Raw genomic sequence first — 24,758 nt, 5'->3', positions numbered from 1 at the left:
GGAGCTTGTTCTGCCTTTCCCCATGTGGGATCCTGGGGATTGTAGCTTGGTGGCAAGTTCATTATCCCTTGAGTCATTTTGCCAGCCTCATATGACAGTTTTGTGGACTAGAGAAACTGAGGACTGGGGAGGTTGAGGCACACAGCTTGCAGCTGTGCAGGAATTTGACTCCTGCTTCCTATTGCTTTGTGTTGAAGTTTTGAGGATCTCGTGGTACTGTCTAGCTAGCTAGCCTTGAACTTAACAGTATAGCCAGTTTTATTGCCTGACTGTTGTGCTAGTGAGCAGCCTAGCTAGCCTAGGTTGTGGTCAGAGGTCTAGTGATGTCAGTGGAGTCCCCTAGCAAAGCCTTCACGGGCAGGCTCCAGGTCAGTGCCTGGCAGCTCCAGGAGTCTGGTACACTGGTAGTTCATACAAAGCTCTCTCCCGTCTATCTGGAGCTGAGCTGAGCCCAGTCCAGGGCCAGGCAAACATTTACAAGGTTCAGACTGGGCCTGCCAGATGAGCATCCAGCCATCAGGATTCCTGCTGTTAGCTGTGGACATGACTCTGATCAGCTTCCCGGGTCCTCCAAGAAAACAAAACGCAGCAGGCTCAAACCTGTCCACTTGAGTGTTGTCCCTGTACCCCTCAGGAGGAAGGCAGACTGGGATGGCCCGGAAGCTGCCCTGGACCCTGACTGTACTGAGGGGCACTTCCCACGTGACCCTTTTGTCAAGATCTGTGCTGTGTGGCCTATAGAGGGACCACAAAGCTATTCTGGAAATCTTACTTGCTGTTCTGCCTTTCCTCCCTTCTGAGGCATCCTCTGGTATGATGGATTCAGAATTTACACTGCCTGAGTGCTCAGGCCATCTCCACCCATAGGCAAGTGTTTCACCACCCAGCCCTACCCTATCTCCAGTCCTCAGTATTTGGGAGTCTCACTGTGACCTCAATTCATGATCCTCTTGCAGCCTCCTGAGTTCCGGCAGTCCAGTGTGTAGCACTACACTTGATTGAATGCTAAATTCTCTGACCTGTCCTATCAGGTATTTGGGGTTAACATGTTAGGACACTTGTCTGGAAGAAGCCTGGTGGCAATGACTTTAGGCCTCACAGCTGTGTAGAAGGCATTGGTCTGTGGCACTTGATTGCAGTGATCAAGAAAGAGCAGGTGGCTGGGTGGTGGTGGCACACGCCTTTAATCCCAACGCGGGAGGCAGAGGCAGGCAGATCTCTGTGAGTTCGAGGCCAGCCTGGTCTATAGAGTGAGATCCAGGAAAGGCACCAAAACAACACAGAGAAACCCTGTCTCGGGGGTTGGGTGGGGGTAAGAGCAGGTGTATAGTGAGGCAACAGCCAAGATTAGAAGCCTTGGATTTGCCCCAAGCATGGTGGGAAACCACTCAAAATTTTAAGTTTGGGTGACCTGTGACCTTAAGCTGCTCTGGCCTCATTTATTTGTGGGTGGCCGTAGTTTGTCATGTCTAGGAATGGACAGACGAAGCTGGAGGCTGGTGTGGGTATTAATGGTTGTTGGTGTGACAGAAGCAAGCCCTACTTCCACCAGTTAGACTGAAACAGGGGCAGCTCTTGGAAGAAGGGTGCCAGCTGAGTTTAAGGCACAGGGCGGAGGCCTGGCAGTGGTGGCACACGCCTTTAATCCCAGCACTGGGGAGACAGAGGCTGGTGGATCTCGAGCTTGAGGTCTACAGAGTTGAGTTCCAGGACAGCCAGAACTACACAGAGAAACCCTGTCTCAAAACACCAAGACAACATGAGAGGAGGTGGGCTGGGTGGGGGAGCCCGAGTCAAGTCTGGAAGGCGGCAGCTGAAGAACTAATGGCCTGTTTGCACTGCAGAGGACACGGCGGTTGGAATGACTTAAGGCCCCATGGCTGGCTCAGGCTTCCAGAATTCGGGGAGCAAATGACACAAGTAAAGCCTAACAATTCCAGCTCACTCTGGAGGAGCCAGGGGATGAGAACAGGTCTCCAGTGGCTCACCTTTTCAAAGAGCACCCTAATCCTTGCTCCCATCCAGTAAGGGCTGGAAAGGACTGAACATGAGACTGCAAAACAGAGGCTGAGAAGGATGACAGTTTATAAACATTTGGAATTTTATTTAAAAAAAAAAAAATCACAACCATGAACATTGTTACAATTAGAGGCCCTCTTGGTTCTCCACAATGATACTGAGCATGCTCACAAGGGGTTCCCATTGTTAAGTCTTAAAATAACCATCTTTAAAAGGAAAAAAAAAAAAAACCAAACAAAAAACTCAGCACACTACCATTTAACTTGTTTTAATGTTTCTTCACAAATGGTGAAAATACTAAAGTACAGACAAGGAATAATCATAATGTTGTGGCCAACATTATAAATATGGAATTATAAATTTAAAACATTTTCTGGTTTAAAAAATAAATCTGGTCGTCAATGCAGCTCTGCGGGTCTCTCTAGTAGGGCCGGTCTCTACGTTCCTGACGGTGCTCGCCTCTGCAAGGCAAAGGGACCCGTTAGACAGAAGAAGGAAGGACACAGAGCCCTGTCCGAGCCCCCAGGTGCTCCAGGACTCACTGCAGCAGAGGCTGGGAAGGGGCAGTGCTCTCCCCACCACATACTTATCCATTTTCCCAGGTCCTCCACGTCCGCCTCTTCTTCCTCCCATCTGTTCCATCAATGGTCCAGGAGGCCCCCCAGGACCACCTCGTCTTCCTCCACCAAAGCCACCACGGTCCATGCCACGGCCACCTCGGAAGCCACCTCTGTCTCCACCTCGGCCACCTCTGAACATTCCTCCAGGACCGCCACGGTCCATAAGTCCACCTCTTCCTCCCCGCATGCCACCAGGACCACCTCGGCCACGATCACCACCTAAGGCAGGAAGAGTGGCAGGTGAGTCAGAGGAGTAGAGGCCGAGGCTCTGAGGACACACTGGTGAATCTGCTAATCCTTGTCCTAGAGCAGACACTACTCAATCACCAGGAAGCTGAGGTGCTCCAGGAAACCTGTACCTACCCGGAGGTGGGAAGGGTGGCGGGAGGAAGCCCTCGGGCTTAGGGGCCTTACACTGGTTGCATTCTGTTCTCCAGGCGAAGTTCTGGTTTCCACAGCCCCTGCACAAAGAAAATCACCAACAGAACTGAGGGAGGTGGAGAGATTCACACGACATACTATGTACAATCACGGAATTCCAGGTATGACACACTAGGCTCTGAATGAAGTCTCAGCAGCAATGCACCCCAGAAGCACCAGAGTGCTCAATCCGAGCCCTCCCCAAACAGTCCTGCCCCCAAGTGGCAATGGGCGACACCACTAGCAGGCTACTAATTTGCAGGGAGAGATACATACGGATTGGGACACTGCCAGTCTCCAGCTCGGTGCTGGACATTTCCTCCTCCAGAGGGGTTCCCTCGGGAGCCCCGGGGCCCCCTTGGGGGGAAGCCTCCTCTGTCTCCTCCACGACCTCCCATTCGACCCATGGGTCCTCCAGGACCTCCTGGGCCACCAGGACCTGCAACAATAAGAGTCAATCACCTCTTCATGACAACTTTGCTACAGGAAACTCTTCTACAGACCCAGAGTGCTGCCCATGAATGTTGTCCTTTCTGTGTAATTTCATGTAGCCTCCAACTATGGCATTTCATATAATGAAACTGACATCCAGGCAGAGGTTCCCTGGAGCTTCCACGCCCTCTAACCACTTAGCCCACATTGTACAAACACGCAATGTTGGCTCATGGTCTAGTATCAATTTGACACACCCTTTTCTTATTTTACTGCTCTACTAAGTTTCTCAAGGGCAGCAATTACTGGAAAGAACCAAACCAACACTGTTGAAAGTAACACAAAAGTAGCTAAAACAAAGTGCCCAAAGAATACCTCCACGAAGTGGTGGTGGCATTCCTCTGCCCTCACGAGGTGGCATGCCACCCCGCATGCTGTTCATTGGAGGCTTCTTTCGGGCAAGAGAAACTTTAAGTTTGCTTCCTTGAAAATCTTTTCCTGGAAAAGATAACAGAACATGAGTGATCCTCACATTCCAACTCTTCCCTCTCCAAGCAGCTGCTTTCCAACAGATTCCACCTTACTGAACTTGCCCACCCCCCAAAGCATAAACCTGCCCTCTCATAATCTCTAGGGTCTTTCCTGGCATGACTGGAGATGTATTATGGTTGGTGGAGCTTGCTTAACACGTACAAAGGCTTGGGATCCATCCCCAGCCTTACCGAAGACTGGGCATGGTAGCCAATGCCTATAATCTCAACATTTGGAAGTAGAGGGAGGACTGAAGGATCAGGAAGCTCAAAGTCATCAATAGCTACATATGGAGTTCGAGGCCAGCCTAGACTACATGGGGTCAGAACAAAGGCTGTTAAAGATATTTATTTAAGCAAGGTATGCGGCACACTCCTGTAATTCTAGCATACAGCAGCAGAGGCAGAGGAACTGCCAGGTCTGAAACCAGCTTGCCCACGTAATGAAAACTTGAAAGACCCAAGGCCTGGGGATAAAACCCAGTGCTAGAGCACTTGCCTGGTGTGCAACCGCCCTAGTCTGTCAGTACTTGGGGGTAGCTGTGGGCCTTGAAACACTCAAGGTGTTTTCCCTTCTGTAAGTCTCTCTCATGGAGCTAGAAACTGAACCCAGGGTCTGTACATATTGGTGAATACTTGCAGCTTGAGCTTTGCAGTAAGAGACACAATAAAGGGATAGCCTGACCCAGGGCCAATGGCCGTGTCCTTTAACAGCAGAAGAGCAACAGGGCGAACACCTTTTTTCTGGAGTGGATCACAGTTTCCGCTCTCAAATTCCTTTTTCCTCCCATACTGTGGTGCAGAAAAGGTTACGTACATGCCTTCTGTTTCTAGACTCGAGAATGGTGTTTTAATGGTATCCAGTATAGCACATACTCTCTCAGAAGGTGACACACGCAACTGTTCTAAGCAGAATTCAGTGACAGGGAGCACATCCTACCATCAAACCACTCCACAGCAGCCTTGGCAGTTGGCGGGTCTTCATAGGACACTGTGGCGTCACCTTTAGGCTTTCCTGTCTCCTTATCCAGGTAGATGTGGATCATGGGTTGCCCAGTTCTCTTGTTCATCTATCGATAAAACAGTAATTAGGATGTGACTGTAACATTTGAGCTTAAACAAGTTCACAGTAGTTCCTAAGTGCCCTTCACTGTCAAAAGGCAGTCCCGCAGAGTGTGGTGCTCCACACTTTTAATCCCAGTGCTCAGGAGGCAGAGGCAGATGTATTTCTAGGCCAGCCAAGACCAATACAGCGAGACCCAAAAAAAGTAAGACTCATTCAACTTCTATTAAATATTAATACTACATATTAACTCTACACCTCAGGGTATCAGAATCACGAGTGACTTAATTCTTCAGCTCTACATCTCAGTTGTGTTCAGTACAGAACCAAGAGCAAGCAGCATGAGTCCTACTCCTGGCCCAACCATCCTGATCTTGCTTCCTGTGTAGTAATCCCACATTATGTGCCCAAAGAGACACCTAAGCCAATCCAGGATTTGGCTTCACAGGACTTGTAACTATTATAAAGAAAATCACTGCCAGGGCCAGCGATGCAGCTCACTGAAGAGCCCTTTTCTAGCACGAACAGGATCAGAGTTTGATCCCTAGCTCTCTAAAAACAGAAAGAAAAAACTCTTCCTTAATGACAACCATGAGACTGGGAATATACTACATGAACTTTTTACTTCCTCTAGGGTTGGAAAGATGACTTATTCTTCAGCTAAGTACTACATGTGATCGGTCTGAATTCAGAAATCATATTGTACAACAAACAGGCACATGAATAATACCCAATCTATATAGGCTTAGACATACAGGGAGGCAGAGGCAGGAGGATCTGAGTTCAAGGCCAGCCTGGTCTATAAAGTGAGTTCCCGGACAGCCAGAGCTACACAGTGAAATTCTGTCTCAAAAAAAAAAACCTCAACATAAATAAATGGGGAGGGGAGAAGAAGAAAAAAAAAAAAAAAAAAAAAAGCTTAGTGGCAAGCATTTTCATCTTACTGAGTCATCTTTGATGCTTAGTCTTAAGACTTAAAATGTGTGTGCGTGTGCGTATGAGCCTTCAGAGGCCAGCAGAGGATATCAGATCCCCAAACAGAGTCACGGCTGTGGCTCACCTGAAAGAGCATTAAGTGCTCTTCTTTACTTAGCCATCTCTTTCCAGCCCTGTTATACTGGTACAACCCGGTTATAGGTGCTAGTGCCTGTTCTGGAACCTGCTTCATAGACTAGGTTGGTCTCAGAGATCCACCTCCTTCTGCCTCCAGACTACTGGGATTAGAAGCGTATGACACCACACCTGGCTAACAGTCAATACCTCAAACATAAAATGTAGGCACAGAAATTTGGGTTTTCACTTTTGCCCAGAGTGGGTAGGACAATGGAAAATCCTTACAGCATATGGTGAATGTGTGTGCATGCAAGATAGGTAGAGAAGAATCTTATAGATCATTTGGTATTCTTTCTTGCAAAGGACCTATGTTCAGTTTACAGCATCAAGGTCAGACTTTGCAACTGCCTGTAGCTCCAGTTCTGACAACCTCTTCTGGCCTCTTTGGAGGCACCTACATGCATAAAATGAAGTGACATACATTCAGAGATACATCCATATAGCTTAGTTACAGATGGAGTTCAAACTTGCACTGTAGAGTGGACAACTGTGCGGAGGTCTGGCCAGACACCTGCCACAGACCAATCCCCAGATCCCATATAGGGGAAGGAGAGACCTGATTCTCACCTCTGACCTCCTGAGGCATTCTTTGGTTCGTGTATGTATCCTCCCACAATTACACAAACATGGATCTTAAAGTAAGTGTAAAGAAAGAAAAAGCAGAAGAACCTGACTTCCTGGTTATAGAGAGTCAGAATAGAGTTGTAGGACAAATCCACCAAGTTTACCAATCAGCTTGTACCAAGGAACCAAACAGTTGCACATGGGTAAACCTTTCAATAAGATATCACAACAGGCCTGTAAACAGGAACAAGGAAAAAAAGCCAACAAGAACAGATCTGATAGCTAACAACATTCAAACCAAGGACTTCTAGTTCAGCTAGGTGTGGTAGCAATGTGCCTTTAATCCTAGCTCTGGGGAGACAGAGGCAAGATAATCAGCCTGGTCTACATGGCCATCTCTAGGTCATCTCTATTGACCCTGTCTTAAAAACAAAACAAACAAACAAAAAACCAAAACCAACCAAAAAACCCCTAACAACAAACAAAACAACCACTAACACCACATTACCAAACCAACAACAACAAAAATCAAATCAAACTAGAAAGAACTTCTAGCCCCCAAAGGAATACAAATACATGAACAAGATGAAGGCTGGAAGGAGGTACTTCCAACAAACAAGGATTAGCACTCTATCTAGAGCACTGGCTGCTCTTCTAGAGTGGTGGGTTCAATTCTCAGCACCCACGGCAGCTCACAACTGTCTGTAACTCCAGTCCCAGGGATATAACACCTTCCTCTTACCTCTGAGAGTACCAGACATGCACACACACAGACAAAACACTCATACACATAAGATAATAAGTCAATCTTTTTACTGTTGCTGTTTTGAGACAGGGTCTATGTAGATCAGGCTAGCCTGGTCTACAGAGTGAATTCCAGGACGACCAGAGATGTTTCACTGGGAGACCCTGTTTTGTGTGTGTGTGTGTGTGTGTGTGTGTGTGTGTGTGTGTGTGTGTGTGTGTGTGTGTATGTGTCTGTCCCCGACCATACTTGCCCCATTCACTAGTTTATTATTCTCAGAATTTGGCCACTTAGTAAGATGTGAAATAAAATATTACTAAAAACAAATCATTTAAGATGAAAATAAAATTCAGTCTAAGGATGATTTCAATTGTTATGTGCCAAGTAATTAGAGAATACTAAATCGGGTGTGGTGGTGCACACCTTTAATCTAAGCACTAGGAAGGCAGAAGCATATGGATTTCTGTGAGTTCTGGCCAGCTGGAGCTTCAGCAGTGAGACTCTACCTTAAACAAAACCCCAAAAAACAAAACTCATGAAGATTGATTCTCTCTTCTCTTCTCTTCTCTTCTCTTCTCTTCTCCTCTCCTCTCCTCTCCCCTCCCCCCCCCCCTCTCTCTCTCTCAAAATTCAAGACTGTTTGTCTGTGTATAGCAGGCTGGCCTCAAACTCAGACATCCTGGTAAACCTTCAATCTTACCTTGGGAAATAAATCTATAAATGTTTAAATGCCTCTACACATCACACAATTTATTTGTGTTTGTGTATGCATTTGAACCATTAACTGATCATTTGAAAATATGTCTCTAAATTATTAACTATTCAGGGAATACCAAATACTTTTCTTTTTTTCTCAACAGAAAAAGACAAGTTTAAGTTAAAAACCCAGCAGATTTAGTAATAGAACCACTAGCTGTTTAGCATTTTTCATCTACAAAAACTGGCTAAGGTTGGTGTGGCAGTGCCAGACTGTAAACCTGGCACTTGGGAAGGTGGAGGCAGAAGGATTAGGCCATCTTGGAAATCTTGTCTCAAAATCCACAGAAATCCAGCTAACAGGAGGGGAAGCTACTTATCTTGGTAGCCCTAAGGCCCTTGTGTATAATGCAAGCCAGGCAAGTGTTCCATCCAGTGATGGCTATAGCCCCCAGCCCTGACAGAGAGTCTTTGCATCACACAGTGTTTTAAGGAGACAACCACAAGATAGCGACAAGAGTCCGAGAACTTCATAAACAATCCTTAGCATGGTTTTAGTACTTCAAATGTGTCTTGTGGGCTCAATTTCTGCTGGATCACCTGATCACTATCCACTCACCTTGACAACCCCACACTGCTTAAAGAAGTCTGCCAGATCATCCAGAGTCACATTGTCATTTAAACCTTGCACATAAATTGCACTGTTGTCAGAGTCTTCATCGGGATCTATAGGAAGGCCTTCCAGAGAAAATAAGATAAAACAGAATTACCGCTCTGTATTAATAGTGGCTTCTTTCTTTTGGAGATAGGCTGCCCTCAAACTCCTAATCCTCTTTTTTCAACCTCCCAGGCATGTCCCATCAGGATCTAATAATAGGGGCTTCTTAACCAATTGGACATTATTATCAAACAAAGGCAAGAGAACTACCAATTATAAGGACACATCAAGTTGGAAATTTTTGGTTACTTTAAGACAACTATAAAGGAAGTCTCAAGCTGTCTTTGCCAAGACAAGTCTGCTAGGCTGCTGAACTCTTGCTTTTATGGCTTTACTCAAAACAGCACAAGGTAAAGTTCAAAAATTTAAAGTTACCTAGATCAAGATCTGGTCCTTCATCCATGGGTCCTGCCAACCAGGAAAGATCATACAAGATATTATCAGTGCAAGCCTTGCAAGCTACAAATCTTACAAACACACACAGCTATCTACTACACCACCATTTGATGGGGGACTCATTAATTCAAAATGACCCGCACTGTTAAAATGGAGCAGTGCCCCTTTAGCGTTTGTGAAGTTTGCTAGGGTTTTCTTTTTCCTTTGCTCGTTTGTTTCTAGACCATTAACCAAATACACTCTTAATGCTTTATGTGCCAAATTAGTGTTAAATTAAATTCAAAACCTTTCCTCCACATAAACCAAATTAAAACTGTACTCTCCCCCATATTATAGAAGCAGTTGCTCAATATTTCAAGTTACCCTTTGTTTTGTAACCATAGGTTAACCTTATTACCCCTAAGACAATGCCGGCAGTACCCATTAGTCTCTTTTGTATAGATCATTTTTAAACCACTTATGAAACTAGTAAAAATTATAGTTTTCTAAAAACTGACTGTATTTTTTTTTAAACACTATCCATGGTAATACTCAAAAACTTACCACCAGGCTTATTGAAGCCACCTCGCTCTCCAGCGCTGCTGGGGGGATAAACGAAGAAATGAAGGCCTTTCCCTTTAAAAGCCAGTACCGCTCTGAGCCTTGCGGGGGCTCGTGGGGAAGAAGGGCACTGGCTAAACACATCTCCAAACAATGCATCTCTCTCATCTTGTCACTATGCCTTTCTTCTGGGCAGCTTGCTCAAATTTCCTTAATATACAACCTTGCTTGTCTGATTGGATACACCAGTGTGGCTGGTTTCTTTCATGTCAGGGGCTGGTATTAATAGTGCAATACTTGGCAAATTAAGGAAAAAAAAAAAACCCTAGACCCAAACACCCACCCCATCAGCTGAAACACCAGGGAGCTTGGTGTAGAAATGTGAAGGCAGAGACAGTTGCTGTGATAAACCTTTCCAAGTTCATAAAGGTGCACCCTCAACCTCTCCCAAGAGAGCTCCAAATGAGGCACTAGGTTTCCTAACAAATAACAGTATATTAATAGAGCAGGAGACAACCACATTAAATGTCTACAACACACATCAGAGGACGCATCCAGCCAATCTTCAGCATAAAGCCATACAGTCCAGGGCCCTAATGGATTTAACAGTTACTGTGAAAGGAGAATTTACAACAAAAGCAAGGCTCAGCGGACTGGGGGTGCAACTTTATAGACATACCAGTTAAGAAGACTATGGCAATACACACACTATAATACAGAGGGGAGAGGGAATATGAGTTGCAGCTTTTTTTTGGGGGGAGGGGCAGTATTTCTAGGATTAAATAAAGGTAGCTCCCCAGGGGGGAAGACCTGACATTTTCTTAACCAGTATTGCACCTTTAATACCTAAATATACAATTTCAAGCTGTTGCATGCAGCTTTGCTTCTTTTTTAAAAGTACACACCATAAAATGTTCTCTCTCTTTTAACACAAAGTTTACACTTTAATGTTACACAATTCTAGAGTATTATACCTCCTCTGGTTCATTACCAAACAACAAGTATGCAGTTACCAAAGTTACAGAAGGATTCCATTTATACAATGAATACATTTTGTTTTAAATATTCTATGTATATTTTTCCTCTCCATATGGACACCGTGTCTAGTCCCACTTTTCATTATGCTGCCGGCTGAGTACTGAGTACGGGTACTTTTTAAGTATTGAAGTGTATACAAGGCTCTCACTTTGTAACCTGTAGCATATAAATGCGACAAAGCATGTTAAAAAGTTTCCACGTTTAACAGCCAATGAAAATATCAAAATACTGAGGCAATGAAAAAGGGCATGTTAACAACATTGAGCGCCTTACCTGGAGCAGACACTGAAAACCATCACCACACCACAATAAAAAAGGGAAAGGGAACTGCCCCGTGTCCTGTCCCCACAGGATCCAACAGACTGCTTCACAGTCTGTTAAAAACCTATGGGGTAGGCCATGGTCTCTTCTATGGCTCCAGGAGAGACTTCTCATCCAGAAAGATGGGCCCCTCTAATAGCAGTCTAACAAAGTCGTAGAATCATTACTTCTGGAGTACTGAGATGAATAAACTTCAAACTGCTTTTGCAATTGAAAAATACTAAGAATTCTAAGTGATTTGAGACGTGATGATAGTAATTTCAAGTGTCGATGTCTATTTTAAAAAATCCATAAAGACGTGAAACCTTTATAATGGAATAATATTCTCCAAATCAGAAAAACCAATTTTTACTTTTCAAATTATTCATAAAAATTTGCATGTTATCAAATGACTTTTTTCCAATAAAGATTTCACTGAAGAGTTTATTAAAGTTATGCAGAATAAACAAAACATTAACTATCTTTCAGCACTATAGAAATTTGCTAGTATGTGAATAGGTCACCCTAATTGTTTAAGTTTGTATCTATAAAAAAAGAATTGCTAGCTTTTCTTTGAACAATTTGCACCAGTCAAATTTATACTCACTACAACATTCTGCATAACTTTTTTTACTAGTTTATATAGGGACAGAACACACACATAACTAAATCTGGATTATGTTAACCACCAACATTATATCTCACCTTCATCAAAGTATAGACACCAGAAAGGGATGAGGGATAGAGGGAAGGAGGGAGGGAGGGAAGGGGAGGCAGAGGCAGTAGGGTCACGTTACTGATCTAAACAGTTTTCTAAACCAGATCGTGCCATCAATCACAATGGTCAAACCAATTTAGACTTTTACAATCTCCAATAGGGAGTGATGCTATACTCATACACATTACTCTGTAAAAAAGTTATTAGATTGTTCTGTGCTCCAACTCAGGCCATGGTTTAAGGGTTACAGGGCCAGTCTTCATCATGTTTAACAATTCTGGGTACAAACACTGGAAAACAGCTGCATCCTTTTTCTGCAGTACATACACCAGGTATTTTAAGACAACCGTTCAGAGTTCATTAGTTAAAACCTAGGGTTGTTAGAAGGTTGTGTGTGTTCCATCCCAAATCTATTACCCAAAGAGGCTCTCACCTCTGAACACCATGAAGGGGACTGAAAGCTCTAGTTTCAAAGCCATTCTTTGCTCACCCCAACCCAACAAAGGTTACTGGCAGGGAAAAAAAGCAAACTGCCACTTAAATGACATTTCCATGTTTTAGAAGATAGCTTGACCTCAACAGATTGTCCATGGAAATGTAGAATAAATTTCTTATGTCTTTCAGTCCCTTCTTCCCATTGAAAATCCTATGGATGAAGCAAAATTAGGTAAAAGGAGAAAAGGTTTGCTCTTACCCCATTCCACCGCGTCCTCCTCCCCGCCCACCTCTGCTCATGCCTCCACGATCAAATCCCCCTCTTCCCCTGCCCCGGTTATCAGGGCCACTCATGCTCCGGTTCTCTCCTGGTCCGGAAAATCCTCCAGACTCCTGCCCATAAACACCCATGCTACTGGGGTGCTCCTGTCGGAATGAACCTGAGGAAAGAGTCACATCGGTAAGCCACGGACCACATTTACACCACTGCCTGACATCCTTTCTCTTGGAATCATGAACCTCTCAACTAGAAGCAACTGCATATATATATACTATACTATGCTGAAAGTATTGCTACCAGAAGGTTCCCTTAAAGAACTATTACTTCATCAAGGCTAACATAGGCTGTAATAAACTACTTCCAAAGGGAAAAGGTGCCCTGAAAAGAATATATCCATGGTTCCTGTGTCCAGGATGTCTCCAAAAGCAGTTTCTCTGCACTACCTTCCAGAAACAAAAGCAGAGCCAGGTTTTCTAGGGCTAAGGGCTGAGTTACAACAAGGAGCCTTAATCATTCTAGTCAAAAAAGCACACAGATGAAATAATAAAAAGGACAGCTAGGGTTACACAGAGAAACCCTGTCCCACAAAACCCAAAAAAGAGCAATAATTGAGGCAGAACTTAAACAGTAAATGAAGATACTTATGGAGTTTTAGTTACTTCTCCAAATGTAAGTGTAAGCACTGGGGCTCCATGGTAGAACTTATGTTAAGACTCTAGGCTCAACCCCCAGCAGAAAGTAAAAACCAGTTCCACCCCCAATCATCTCCCAAAGTCTTAACAATCCCTCCAAACTACAGTATTCTGAAAGGACTTAGCCTCTCTGCTTTCTGGATTCACACAAAAGCAAAAGCACACAGTTTTGATTTGGCCATCAGAAACCATAGTAGCCATCTACAGCTACCCTCCCACTTTTAATGGTTTAGGGCAGGTCCTAAAGAATGCCAGCCTTACTCAATGCAGCGTGCCCACCCTCCTGACTGAATCCCTACTGGGGCATTCAAACTATTATCCAGGAGTGTGACTCTAGAAGCAAACAGTGGTAACAAGCACTCCCCATTTTCAGAAATTCCAAGCACAAACACTCATACTTGGTTTTCTCTTAGCAACTCACTCTGCTGCCCGTAGCTGCTGCTCTGTTGGCTATATTGACTTGGAGCCTGGCTGTAGGATCCAGTCTGAGGGGGGTAACTAGTGGGAGGCTGCTGCCCATAGCTGCTTTGTTGACCATAGCTACTCTGCTGTCCATAGCTGCTCGGCTGTCCATAGGTGTTCTGCTGAGAGTAACTGCTCTGATCGTAACTAGTAGGCTGTGAGGAGGAGTAGCTGAAAGGAAAAAAAAAAAACAAATTTTCAGTAAGGGGGGAGTGGGGGAAGCACCTTATTTCTCCCACGACCCTGAATACAAGACATTCATGGGTGTCCTAACAGTTCCTTTCTTTTGTCTTTCATTGAGATGGGCCTTACTTTATGTAGCTCAGAATGTTCTTCCACCTGCACACAACTGAGTGCGGGATTATAGGAATGTCTCACCCTATCTGGCCAAGGCAACATTTTTGACTTATAATAACAAAGCTTTAAGTGGAAGAGAGAAAATTAAAACAACCCATGTGTACACTGAGCTGCAGTTTAGAGCTCCCATTTAAAACAATGTTTGTTTTCAACCATATTTAAGGCAAATCCAGGAGTTCACAATATGTACATGTGCACTTAAGAGATGACTAATGCAGTGAAAAATGACATTGAGCATAAGGACAGACTCAAGTGAGGTGTTCAGTTCCAGTGCCTCCCTTTCTTTTTGCAGCACCAAGGCTCCAATCTAGAGCCTCACAAACTAGGCAAGTGTCCTACTTCAGTCGTCTAATAAGGTGAATGATGACTTTAATGTTCTGAGGCAGGGCTGCTTGGTAATACAGTGTGAACACATGTTGTCTCTGTATGCCACACCCAAAATGCCAGTTTTTCCTTCAGATTCAAAATTGCTTTCCTATAGTTTTAACCTTTCAAACATCCTTAGAAATCTAAGAATAAAGACTAGTAAGAAACCTTAGGTTGTTGAATAAAAGGTACTAGGTCTATGAAACTACCCAGGAGGTAATCTATCTACATACACTACTAAAAATAAAACTTAGCCGGGCGGTGGTGGCGCACACCTTTAATCCCAGCACTCGGGAGGCAGAGGCTGGCAGATCTCTGAGTTCGAGGCCAGCCTGGACTACAAAGTGAGTTCCAGGAAAAGGCACAAAACTACACAGAGAAACCCTGTCTCAAAAAACCAAAAAAATAAAATAAAAAAAGAAAGACTCTCAATGAACCATAAATATGTGCAACTAAACTAAGTATTTGCCGCCCCTTCTACAACTGTTAAACCTGACAGTCTTGTGCACCAGTACAACTTGCTAGAGCAACTGTTCAACCCCACAGGGACGGGTCTGCTCTCCAGGAGCATAAACCCTACTCTCTTCCGTCCCTAGTTGTATGCAATGTGTTAACCTATGAAACAGATAAATCAGGAACTAGTTTAGTTATTTACAACTAAACTAAAACTAAAATTAAACTAACCTTTAAAGACACAACTGTCAATTCATCTGATGCTTACCTCAAATGAGACATAGGTCAGAACTTGCAGGTTTCCTTAATTTTAAAGAAACCAAACTGGGACACTGTAGCTATGATGGTTAACTGAGACAGAATATGAAGGACAACAGAGCTTGAGCTGGAGTAGTCCAGAGTTCGAGTACCTGTCCAGCAATGAACAACCCTGGATTCCCTCCCCAGCACTGCAATGGGTGGTAGGAAGGGAAGTCTTGTACCGACTTTACCCATGGTGACTATTTGAGAAGACAGTTTCTAATGGTTCTGTGAAGATAGTTTCAGACATTTCTGTTTCTCATACTTATAATTACAAAAGCAAAAATTAAGTTTTTGGTCAGTATTTAGAGAATAGTTTAATAACTATAATAGATCCCAGACACTACTATGGGAACCCAAGACTGAGGTCTGACTATTAACTGTATATGTGGTCAAGAGTTACTAACAAACAAATCTTACCCAAGGAAGCCAATGCTAGCTGGTCAACAACCTGAAAAAGAAATCTCTTATAGTACTCACTGGCCACAAAGGAGAGACTGACCTGGTAGGAGGATAGGATGGAGGTGCGGTGACTGGCTGCATGGGGTAGCTCCCAGGTACCTGGGGATAACTGTAGTTACTCTGTCCATATCCTAGGCTGGGCTGGTTATAGCCCCCTGTGCTAGATTGAGGTTGACTAGTCTCAGCGGGCTTGTTACCATCCTGTGGTCTAGAAGGAGAAATAAAATAGTAAGACTTAGTTTCAACAACCCCAAGCCCCTAGTTAAGAACCCCCACCCAGTTCTGTGAGCAATATGAAACGTTAACACCAAGCTTGAAAATAAAGAAAATAAGCCCAGTATCAGTCCATCAGCATTTGCTGGAAGAGAACACCAAGGGAAGTTAACAGTATACTTCGTTTGTTCTATATCAGCAGCTACTAAGGGGCTTTCGTTGTTATATCGCCAACATGAGTAAGTGATGGGGGAGGGGGAAGAAGACACTTTCCTTTTTTAAAGTGAACTTCTGAAGACAAGAAATCTAAACAACAATGTAAACTGAAGTTTAATTTGTAAGGTCACAGCATCATACATTTTCACTATCTGTGGGTTTATGCTACTCATTTACTAGAAACAGACTAGAAAAGACACTTAGCCTGCTGTAAATTAACTAAACCTTGCCACACCAGTCTCCACAGGACAGGTGTGTGGATGTACCTCCCAACCCATGCTCAGACCGACTAACTCAGGAACTCCCCAATTCCTCATGGCCCCAACAGTTTACACCAAGACTACAGTAGCATAGTTGAGTTAGAACTATCTCAAACAAAGCACCAATCAGCAGGTGACCCAGATAAGATGCAGAAGTACGGGTTTCTTCACTGAGACGAAATGGGTTATAAAGTTATAAACTTCCTCTTTCCAGTGAGAAAGGAATAACCACTGTTGATCAAGAGACAGCTAGCTATTTTTAAGGGTGATCAGCTCAGAAAACTAAGCTTGGGGGCGGGGCACAAAACAATGACTTATCAAAACCTAATTGATACACAAAATACCCTCCTGCTGTGGCTTGGATGTATCACTGCCTGAGAGCTTCACGTGACTTTGCACATTCGGTAAAATTTTGTAACACCTAAGTCAACTGCAACCGGGCCTTCTAGGAACCAGCCAGTTAAATATAACTACTATACAGGCTGTCTATGGGATATTAACTACAAGTGGCTCTGATTACTCACTGTGCATTTTAGAAGTAATTTTCACGAGTGTTTGCCAGAGCTAATTTCTTACCTCTACAGCAGATAAAAAGTCTAGGTTACAAGTTGGTCTCTTGTTTATTCCCTAAAAAGTCTTCATTGAAATCAGAATTCACTGTTCCTTCAAGACTGTATGCAGAAGCCACCTAAGTGCATTGTCTAAAGCAAAGACCTGAAATCTTCTGTTAAGTAATAATATATACCACTTATCTACCAACCGGCCATGGAGTATGAACTTTATTGGACTCTTTTATTATATACCACGTAGCTGGGTACCCAGTTATGAATTTATTTGTCTATGACTTGTGGTTACCAAACCACTACATCACATAGAGGAAATCACATCAACTGCTTCACTGAGGTAGTAATTCTTTCAGGTTGTGGAAATATCCTCTACCGGTAACTGGGTCATATACCACTACTTCTTCACTGACGCATAACCCACCCACCGTGTACTATCAACTACTCCATTTTTTCCTAAAGGAAAGCAGTTACCAATTTACAGGGTCAACAAACCAAAAGTAAGTACCAAAAGTAGAATTCTACTGGTAGTTAAACAATGTGGGAAAACACAGACTCAATTTTCTTATGTTTAGAAAAGCAGAACAGTCTCCTCCTTCCCCCAAAGTAGGTTCTGAAACCAGACAACTGACATTCCTTGTTTTTGGCCCTCTCATATGGCACCATTTCTTCACCAGAATACCTGTATGCTGTGCTCCTCCTGCACCCTGGCTGCTGTAAAGACTGTGTGAACAGTCAAAACCTAGTGTATAAAGGGCCATCAAAGGGAACTATGTCATAGATAGTCTAAGTGTACAGAGTTACTCTTTCCTTCATATCCAAAGCTGATGCAACAGAGGACTAGGCAACTGTGGCCTTACCTTGTAGGTGCGGTGGCTGCTGGCTGCTGGCCATAGGCTGGGTAGGCAGGCTGGGTGCCATATGCAGACTGAGCTGCGTAAGAAGCCTGGGTTGTGGTGACTGTAGCGGTGGTGGTGTCATAAGCACCAGTGCCATATCCTTGGACAGGCTGGCTGTATGCCTGGGGGGCAGTTGGAGTGGTATAACCTACAACAAAGGAGAATTGGATTAGACTCCAGGTCCTCTTCACCAGAGCACTGGCTTGGTATTTATTACCAAAACAACTTGGAAACTGCCCACTTTAAAGCATCACAAATTTTTTTATTTGTTTTTTTTTTTAAGATTTATTTATTATGTATACAGTATTCTGTCTGCATGTATGCCTTACAGATGGTTGTGAGCCACCATGTGGATGCTGGGAATTGAACTCAGGACCTCTAGAAGAGCAGCCAGTGCTTTTAACTGCTGAGCCATCTCTCCAGCCCCTAAAGCACCACAAAATTGAATCCCTATAAATCTCCTTGCAGAAGAGTAGCAACAAAGAGTGTTTCAATCATTGTTTACTACATTTTTAAAAATAAAGTGTGTGCACATGGGAGTTCACCATGGCACATGTGGAAGCACGGGACTAGTTTTGGGAGTTGGTTCTCTCCCATGGATTCTGGTCATTAGGTTTGGTGGCAATTGACCGCATCTGCTGAGCCATCTCACTGACTCCAAAGTTTTAAAGTCTTAAGTACTGTCTGAAGTAACTCATCGATTTATGCATGCACGTGTGGGGGTGTCAGATCCTCTGGAACTAGAGCTACATACAGTTGTGAGCTGCCATGTGGGTGCTGAATTGGACCCCGGTCCTCTCAAAGCACAGCCAGTGCTCTTAACTGCTGAGACATCTCTCCAGTTCGTTATTAGTGATGTGTTATTACCTTATCTGTTTTCAAACTTATCTATAAGAAAGGTGAAGTGTGCATTTTGTTGTTCTGACATGAAGTCTCATGCAGCCTAGGCTGGTCTTCTGCTACTTAGGTAGCAAAAGGTATCTTTCTTCTGATCCCCTCACCTCAAGTCTCCAGCCTTGGGATCACAGGCACATCATACCTGGTTGATTGGTACTGGGGAACCCAGGGCTCCATGAATGCTAGGCGAGCACTCTACCAACTAAGCTACATTTCCTACCTCAAGACAGAATATTCTATAAAAAAAAAAAAAAAAAAAAAAAAAAAAACTGTTGCCATGGAGAACAGGCTTCTTTCTGCCCCCACATAAATCAACTGGACAGGAGAGAGTGCTATTTTTTTTCCTGATTATAGACCCATCTTGCTAGCGAATTTCCTGAGCAAGTTTCTCAATTAATTAGAAAGAAACAGACAACCCCCCTCAAAACAGGAAATAAAATGTCCCAGAACGGGAGGTAAAGGGCAAATGACATAGCACTTAAAAATGGCCACAAAATAGTTCTCAGGTACTGGATTAAGCACTAAAATCTGCCGTTAAATGAGCTCAAAGTACACAACCTTTCCTGGTACTGAATCTTTGCCTGCCTTCCTCATAATCAACAGGCTCAAGTAAATGATGCACTCTAAAAGCTTAGCCCAGATGCCAGGATTCACATCTAAATTCTTACTAAAGTTAAAAATGATTTCTGACTGTGGGTGCATGCCTGTGATCCCAACATTCCAGGATCACAAATACTAAACCAGCCCGGGCTACATAGCAGAACCTTGCTTAAAAAAACAAAACAAAACAAAACAAAAAACACAAAAAAACCCCACAGAAACCAAAATAGCCAAGTGAGTATTCAAAATCCAAAAACAAACAAAACACCAAAAACTGAGACAGTCTCATTAAACTGTCCAGGCTTGCTTACTGTAATGCCTTGTTTTATAACTCAACTGCCAGATTTCTGATGTATACAGTGTTCTGCCTGCATGTGTCCCTGCACCAGAAGAGGGTACCAGATATCATTATGGGTGGTTGTGAGCCTCTATGTGGGTGCTGGGAATTGAACCCAGGTCCTCTAGAAGAGCAGTCAGTGCTCTTTACTGCTGAGCCATCTCTCCAGCCCGTTTTTGTTTCTTTGAAGCAGGGTCTCAACTTTGTAGCCCACGCTGGCCTTGAACTCAGACAGGAGCCAGCCCCTGCCTCCCAAGTACTGGGATTAAAAGCCTGTGGTACCAAACCTGGCTCAACTTCTTTTTGAATATAAAGTATCACTTTTTATAGCACATAATCCTTTCTTCTCAAACATTCAAAAGAAACTCTAAAATTATATACAAAGACATTAGTTTCCTGTCTAAACTGGTGAAAAACCAATAAAAATATATTTCACAAAAGAGCCCTAAACACTTCTGAGTTGGCATGTTGTTCATCTGAGATGGGATTTTGTTGTTTTATAGTAATAGAACCAGAGCTTCCCATACATGCTAGGGAAGTGTTCTACCACTGAGCCCTATGCTGTGGGGTAATCTTTTTGTACACCGTGAATATGTGTCGCTGTTTTACCTTGCCTGTTTAGGCACCTTCTGATTGGTTTAATTTTTTTTTTTTTTTTTTTTTTTGGTTTTTCGAGACAGGGTTTCTCTGTGTAGCTGGTTTAATTTTAATAAAGAGCCGAATGGCCAATGGCTGACAAGAGAGGATAGGTAGAACTTGTGGGAAGAAATAGGAACCCTGGGAAGAAGAGTACCAAGCAGAGCTAACGAGTTGTGTGGCAGAATGTAGACTAATATAAATGGGTTAATTTAAGTTTTTTTTTTTTTTTGGGTGGTGGTGGGTGGGTTTGAGACAGGGTTTCTCTGTAGCTTTGGAGCCTGTCCTGGACTAGCTCTGTAGCCCAGGCTGGCCTCGAACTCACAGAGATCCACCTGCCTCTGCTTCCTGAGTGCTGGGATTACAGGCGTGCACCGCCGCCACCACCACCACCCGGCATAATTTAAGTTTTAAGAGCTGGTTGGGAACAAACCTACGCTAAGGCCAAGCTTTTATAATTAAGAAGTCTTTGTGTCATTGAGGAGCTGGCGGTTCAAAGAAAATCCAACTACGGCTCTATGTATTTAAAAGTTCTTTGCAAAGTTCTAAAGTTAACCATATACAGCATTCATCTAAACACAGAAGTCCATCTATCCAATTACTCTTTATGAAACTTCTCCCTACATGGCAAGACTTATAAGATTCACAAAAGCTCAACAAAAACAGTAACTTATATGTCTCAAAACTGCAGTAAGAGCCTGTATAATAGCAATATAATAATAAGGTACTGGTTAATAAGTAATTTTTTAATTAATCCATAGTACCCACATAAGCACCCAAGCAAAATGAACAAAAATCAACAAAACAAGAGACCAACAGCACATCTGTGTGATTTCTTCAAGGAAAAAGGTGGTAAGAAACATTGTACAAAGAAAATTTGTTTACAGTCAACAGTAAAAATCACAGCTTAAGAATTGTTTGAATCATGTTAAGTGAGATGCAGCTGTTATCTCTACCTTTCTTCTGGAGCTTCACTTAGGATCCTAGAAGAGAACACCGTATTTCTATGCATTCTCTGTGATAATTATCCACTGACTTTTATGTGTAAAGGCAGCATGGGATTCAGAATAATGTGTCTGGATCTTCCTACTCATTGTCTCTTACTTAAGTCGTAAGGGTTAATTTTGATTCTTACAGCCTAAAAGCAGTGAGCAGGAGTAAGTGAGGTATGACAAGTAACTTAGAATTACTTAGTATACACAAACTCCTCATGACCATGCAACATAGTCTGGCTCACCAAAGTCATCGTTTTCTGCTTACAGTGTTCTATACTTTCTGGGCTCACAATCAGGACTAGACTTTCTATTCTGCTTAAAAATCACTTTGTCATGACTTTGTTAAATGGCTTAAGGATAGAAAAGGCTAAATCGAAATTAGATGTTCTCAAATCTATAGTTTTAGTTTCAGTTCTCCCCACACCTGCACGAGGTTAAACACTTCCATCCAAAGACAGTAGTTAAGATAGGTTAGCAAATTCTTCCCACAAATCCATGTCAATGAAATAAATGCCATGTACTTTTTCTGTAATATAATTTGGAGTTCAGATAGTTGGAAGGTAGTCTTTACATCTCCAACTTATATCACACAACATCCTACAGCAAAAAATGGTCACATTTTTCACATATTCCATATTATGTATTCTTAGACCAGCTTTCCTTTTTAGTATCCTGGAATGCTATTTTATGTTTAAAACACACTATGTCTTAAAAAAATTTGTAACACTTAAAACAGAAAATGGATTAAAATAATTTATAACACTTAAACAGAAAATAAAATGTGCCTGTGCTATGCAACAGACAAACATGTACATGCAGGGTGGCAGTCTGTTCCCTTAAATAAATCTAATCATGCAATCTAGCTTTCAGGGAGCAAGGAAAATCAGTTGGAGTAATACCTCTGGGAAGGCAAATAACAAAGGCTTGACAAAAGCCAAATTTAATGGTAAAACCTTCTCCCAATTATACAATGACATGGATCTGCAAATGGCACCTGAAGCAGCTTTTTTCATTAGCACCTTGTGTGTGATGTTACAAAGTCTGGGGTTTAAATAAATGAGGGTTAACATTACAGGGTTAGACAAGATGGAAAGCATTTCCCATGCAAGAATGAGCAGGATAGTCAAACCTGTACTGGTCCCTTCTACTGTGGAAAGCACAAAACAAAAAGTAGAGGGTACACTATCAGATGAGGCAAACAGATGTGAAAACCAAAAAAAAAATTTTTTTGAGACAGGGTTTCTCTGTGTATTAGTCCTGGAATTTCCTCTGTAGACCAAGCTGGCCTTGAACTCACAGAGATCCTCCTGCCTCTGCCTCCCAAGTGCTGGGATTAAAGGCGTGCGCCACCACCGCCCGGCTTAAGCTCATTCTTAGCATGAGCACAATCTTTTACATTAGTCCCATTTTGTTGTATATCATACACAATGTATACAAGTTTAATTTCTTTTGGACCTTATTCCACCCACACTCTATTGGATAGCCCTCAAGGAGAATTTAAGAGGAAGGGGAAAAAATACTTCCTAGAATAAAAGATCCCCAGATGTCAACAGACGAACCAGAATATATACCTAAGAGAACAGGCCTTTCAGCAAATCCCCTCAATACTATCACCAAGTCTCTTCTCTTGAAGGCCGGCCTTACCAGTGGGAGGCTGTCCATAAGAAGTCGCATATGCAGTCTGCCCGTAGGTGGCAGTGGTCTGAGCCTGGGTATAGCTGACATCAGTAGGCTGTCCATAGGTTCCATAGCTTTGTTGCCCATATGCCTGCTCCAAAGAAATGCATGCAGTATCTTCATAAGAATCTTGTATTTTAGCAAAATAACAAACTGATTTATTAGTTCATAAGCTGGAGAATCAAGTAGAAAATACTGTTTTCTGGTTTAAAAAAGAAATTTTAAAAATAAGATGAATCATCTTAAAAATTATGACTGTTCAGAGGCAGGCAAGTTTGAGGTCAGTTAGGTCTACAAACCAAGTTCTAGGATAGCCAGGGCTGTTACACAGAAACCCTGCCTTGAAAAAAAAGAAACATACACACATACATACATACATAGATAAATGCTTTATACAAGCTCATTCATGTTTTGGTAAACCTAGAAACAAAAAAGTTCTTAAAAAATAATTAAGCAAAGTCTCAGTTAACCTAGCTTAGCAAAACGCTCTCAAGAGCAATACGAGCACAGGCATGTAACTGACGGCACCAACTGAACATCGAGAAAGACAATGAAGATTCAGACAGCCTCTTGTCAGATTTAAGAACCAGATTTTCAACACGATACAAAAACAAACACTATGAACTCCTATTTTAAGAAAGTGAACCAGAACAGTTTCATGTTCTTATGATTATTAGTATATCAAGATTACTGTTTTTAACTTGGACATCAATAATACCTAAAATTGGATAAGGAATGAGTTGCTCTTTCAGATATCAACATGTTTGTATAGACTTATTTGCAAGACCAATTAAATGTGAAACATGGTTTCCAAATATTCCCATGGCAGTCAATATCAGCGTCTTGGCATGATCATTCCAGAATTAGAGGTCTTTTTTTTTTTTTTGAGACAGTCTTACCGTGTAGTTCTGGCCTGGAACTTGCTATATAAGCCAAGCTAGCCTCAAATTCAGAGAGCCACCTGCTCCTGCTTCCTCGTGTTGGATTTAAAGGTTTGTGCTATCATACCCAGCTGAGGTAATTCTTGACTAATATACACAATATATACATTCTAGAATCTGTTACCTTTGGCTTTTTGAAATAGTGGCTGGAGCCAGTATATCAAACATTCTACCAATGAAATAGACTCCCAACTCCTGGTTGAACCCCCACCCCATATTTCTGCAGTGCTGGTACACACAATCTACCATTGAACCCCAGCTCCAGTTTTTTAAGTATTTAATTACTTTATTTGACTGGTGGAAGGGCACATATGCACGTACCATCATGGTGTATATGTGGTGGTCAGAAAACAACTTAGGAGTTGGTTCTCTCCCTTGTATGTGGGACTTGTAGGACGAAACTCAGGTTATTGGGCTGGGTGGCAAACACTTTTTCCCCAAGGAGCTACCTCTTGCCCATGGCCTATGTTTTTACACAGACTTACAAACTGGCAAAAGCTGAGGAACAGTAATTTTTAAATTACTCCACTAGTCAATGTGCAACCACTAGCAAGTAACGTAATAGCTATACAGTATTATTTTCTCATCGGCAAAGGTCCTAGTATGATCTTCCTTGGAAGAATTGCAATGATGACTAAATTAATTTATGCATAATAAAATATGTAGAAAGATCAAGACTACAGTGAGATATTTACTTTGAGCCAGGAAATCTTTCCTTTTTTTAGCGTTTTTTTGTTTTGTTTTGTTTTGTTTTCCGAGACAGGGTTTCTCTGTGTAGCTTTGCGCCTTTCCTGGAACTCGCTTT

At 42.7% G+C, this 24,758-nt stretch overlaps 1 protein-coding gene across 7 annotated transcripts in view; it reads right to left on the bottom strand.

Moving 5' to 3' along the window:
- Window positions 1-2,077: 2,077 nt before the first annotated feature.
- The window catches only part of Ewsr1 (EWS RNA binding protein 1), a 28,006-nt gene continuing 5,325 nt past the window's right edge, over window positions 2,078-24,758 (bottom strand). The window contains exons 4-18 of one of the 7 annotated variants that reach the window (XM_028870606.2): window positions 22,980-23,103; window positions 22,465-22,482; window positions 17,832-18,018; window positions 15,760-15,927; window positions 13,741-13,952; window positions 12,607-12,787; window positions 9,860-9,897; window positions 9,296-9,328; window positions 8,822-8,940; window positions 4,962-5,091; window positions 3,867-3,989; window positions 3,336-3,498; window positions 3,003-3,100; window positions 2,606-2,858; window positions 2,078-2,480 (exon numbers count right to left, since the gene is read on the bottom strand). In XM_028870606.2, coding sequence (XP_028726439.1) covers window positions 2,441-2,480; window positions 2,606-2,858; window positions 3,003-3,100; window positions 3,336-3,498; window positions 3,867-3,989; window positions 4,962-5,091; window positions 8,822-8,940; window positions 9,296-9,328; window positions 9,860-9,897; window positions 12,607-12,787; window positions 13,741-13,952; window positions 15,760-15,927; window positions 17,832-18,018; window positions 22,465-22,482; window positions 22,980-23,103 — 1,887 coding nt within the window. In that variant the 3' untranslated portion in view covers window positions 2,078-2,440. The other 6 variants (XM_028870607.2, XM_028870610.2, XM_028870611.2 and 3 more) reach the window with 6 other exon arrangements.

The sequence above is a fragment of the Peromyscus leucopus genome, chromosome 7 (assembly GCF_004664715.2).
Source record: "Peromyscus leucopus breed LL Stock chromosome 7, UCI_PerLeu_2.1, whole genome shotgun sequence".
NCBI lineage: Eukaryota > Metazoa > Chordata > Mammalia > Rodentia > Cricetidae > Peromyscus > Peromyscus leucopus.
The sequence above is the reverse complement of the archived record's forward strand: the minus strand, read 5'-3'. Positions and strand labels throughout refer to the sequence as shown.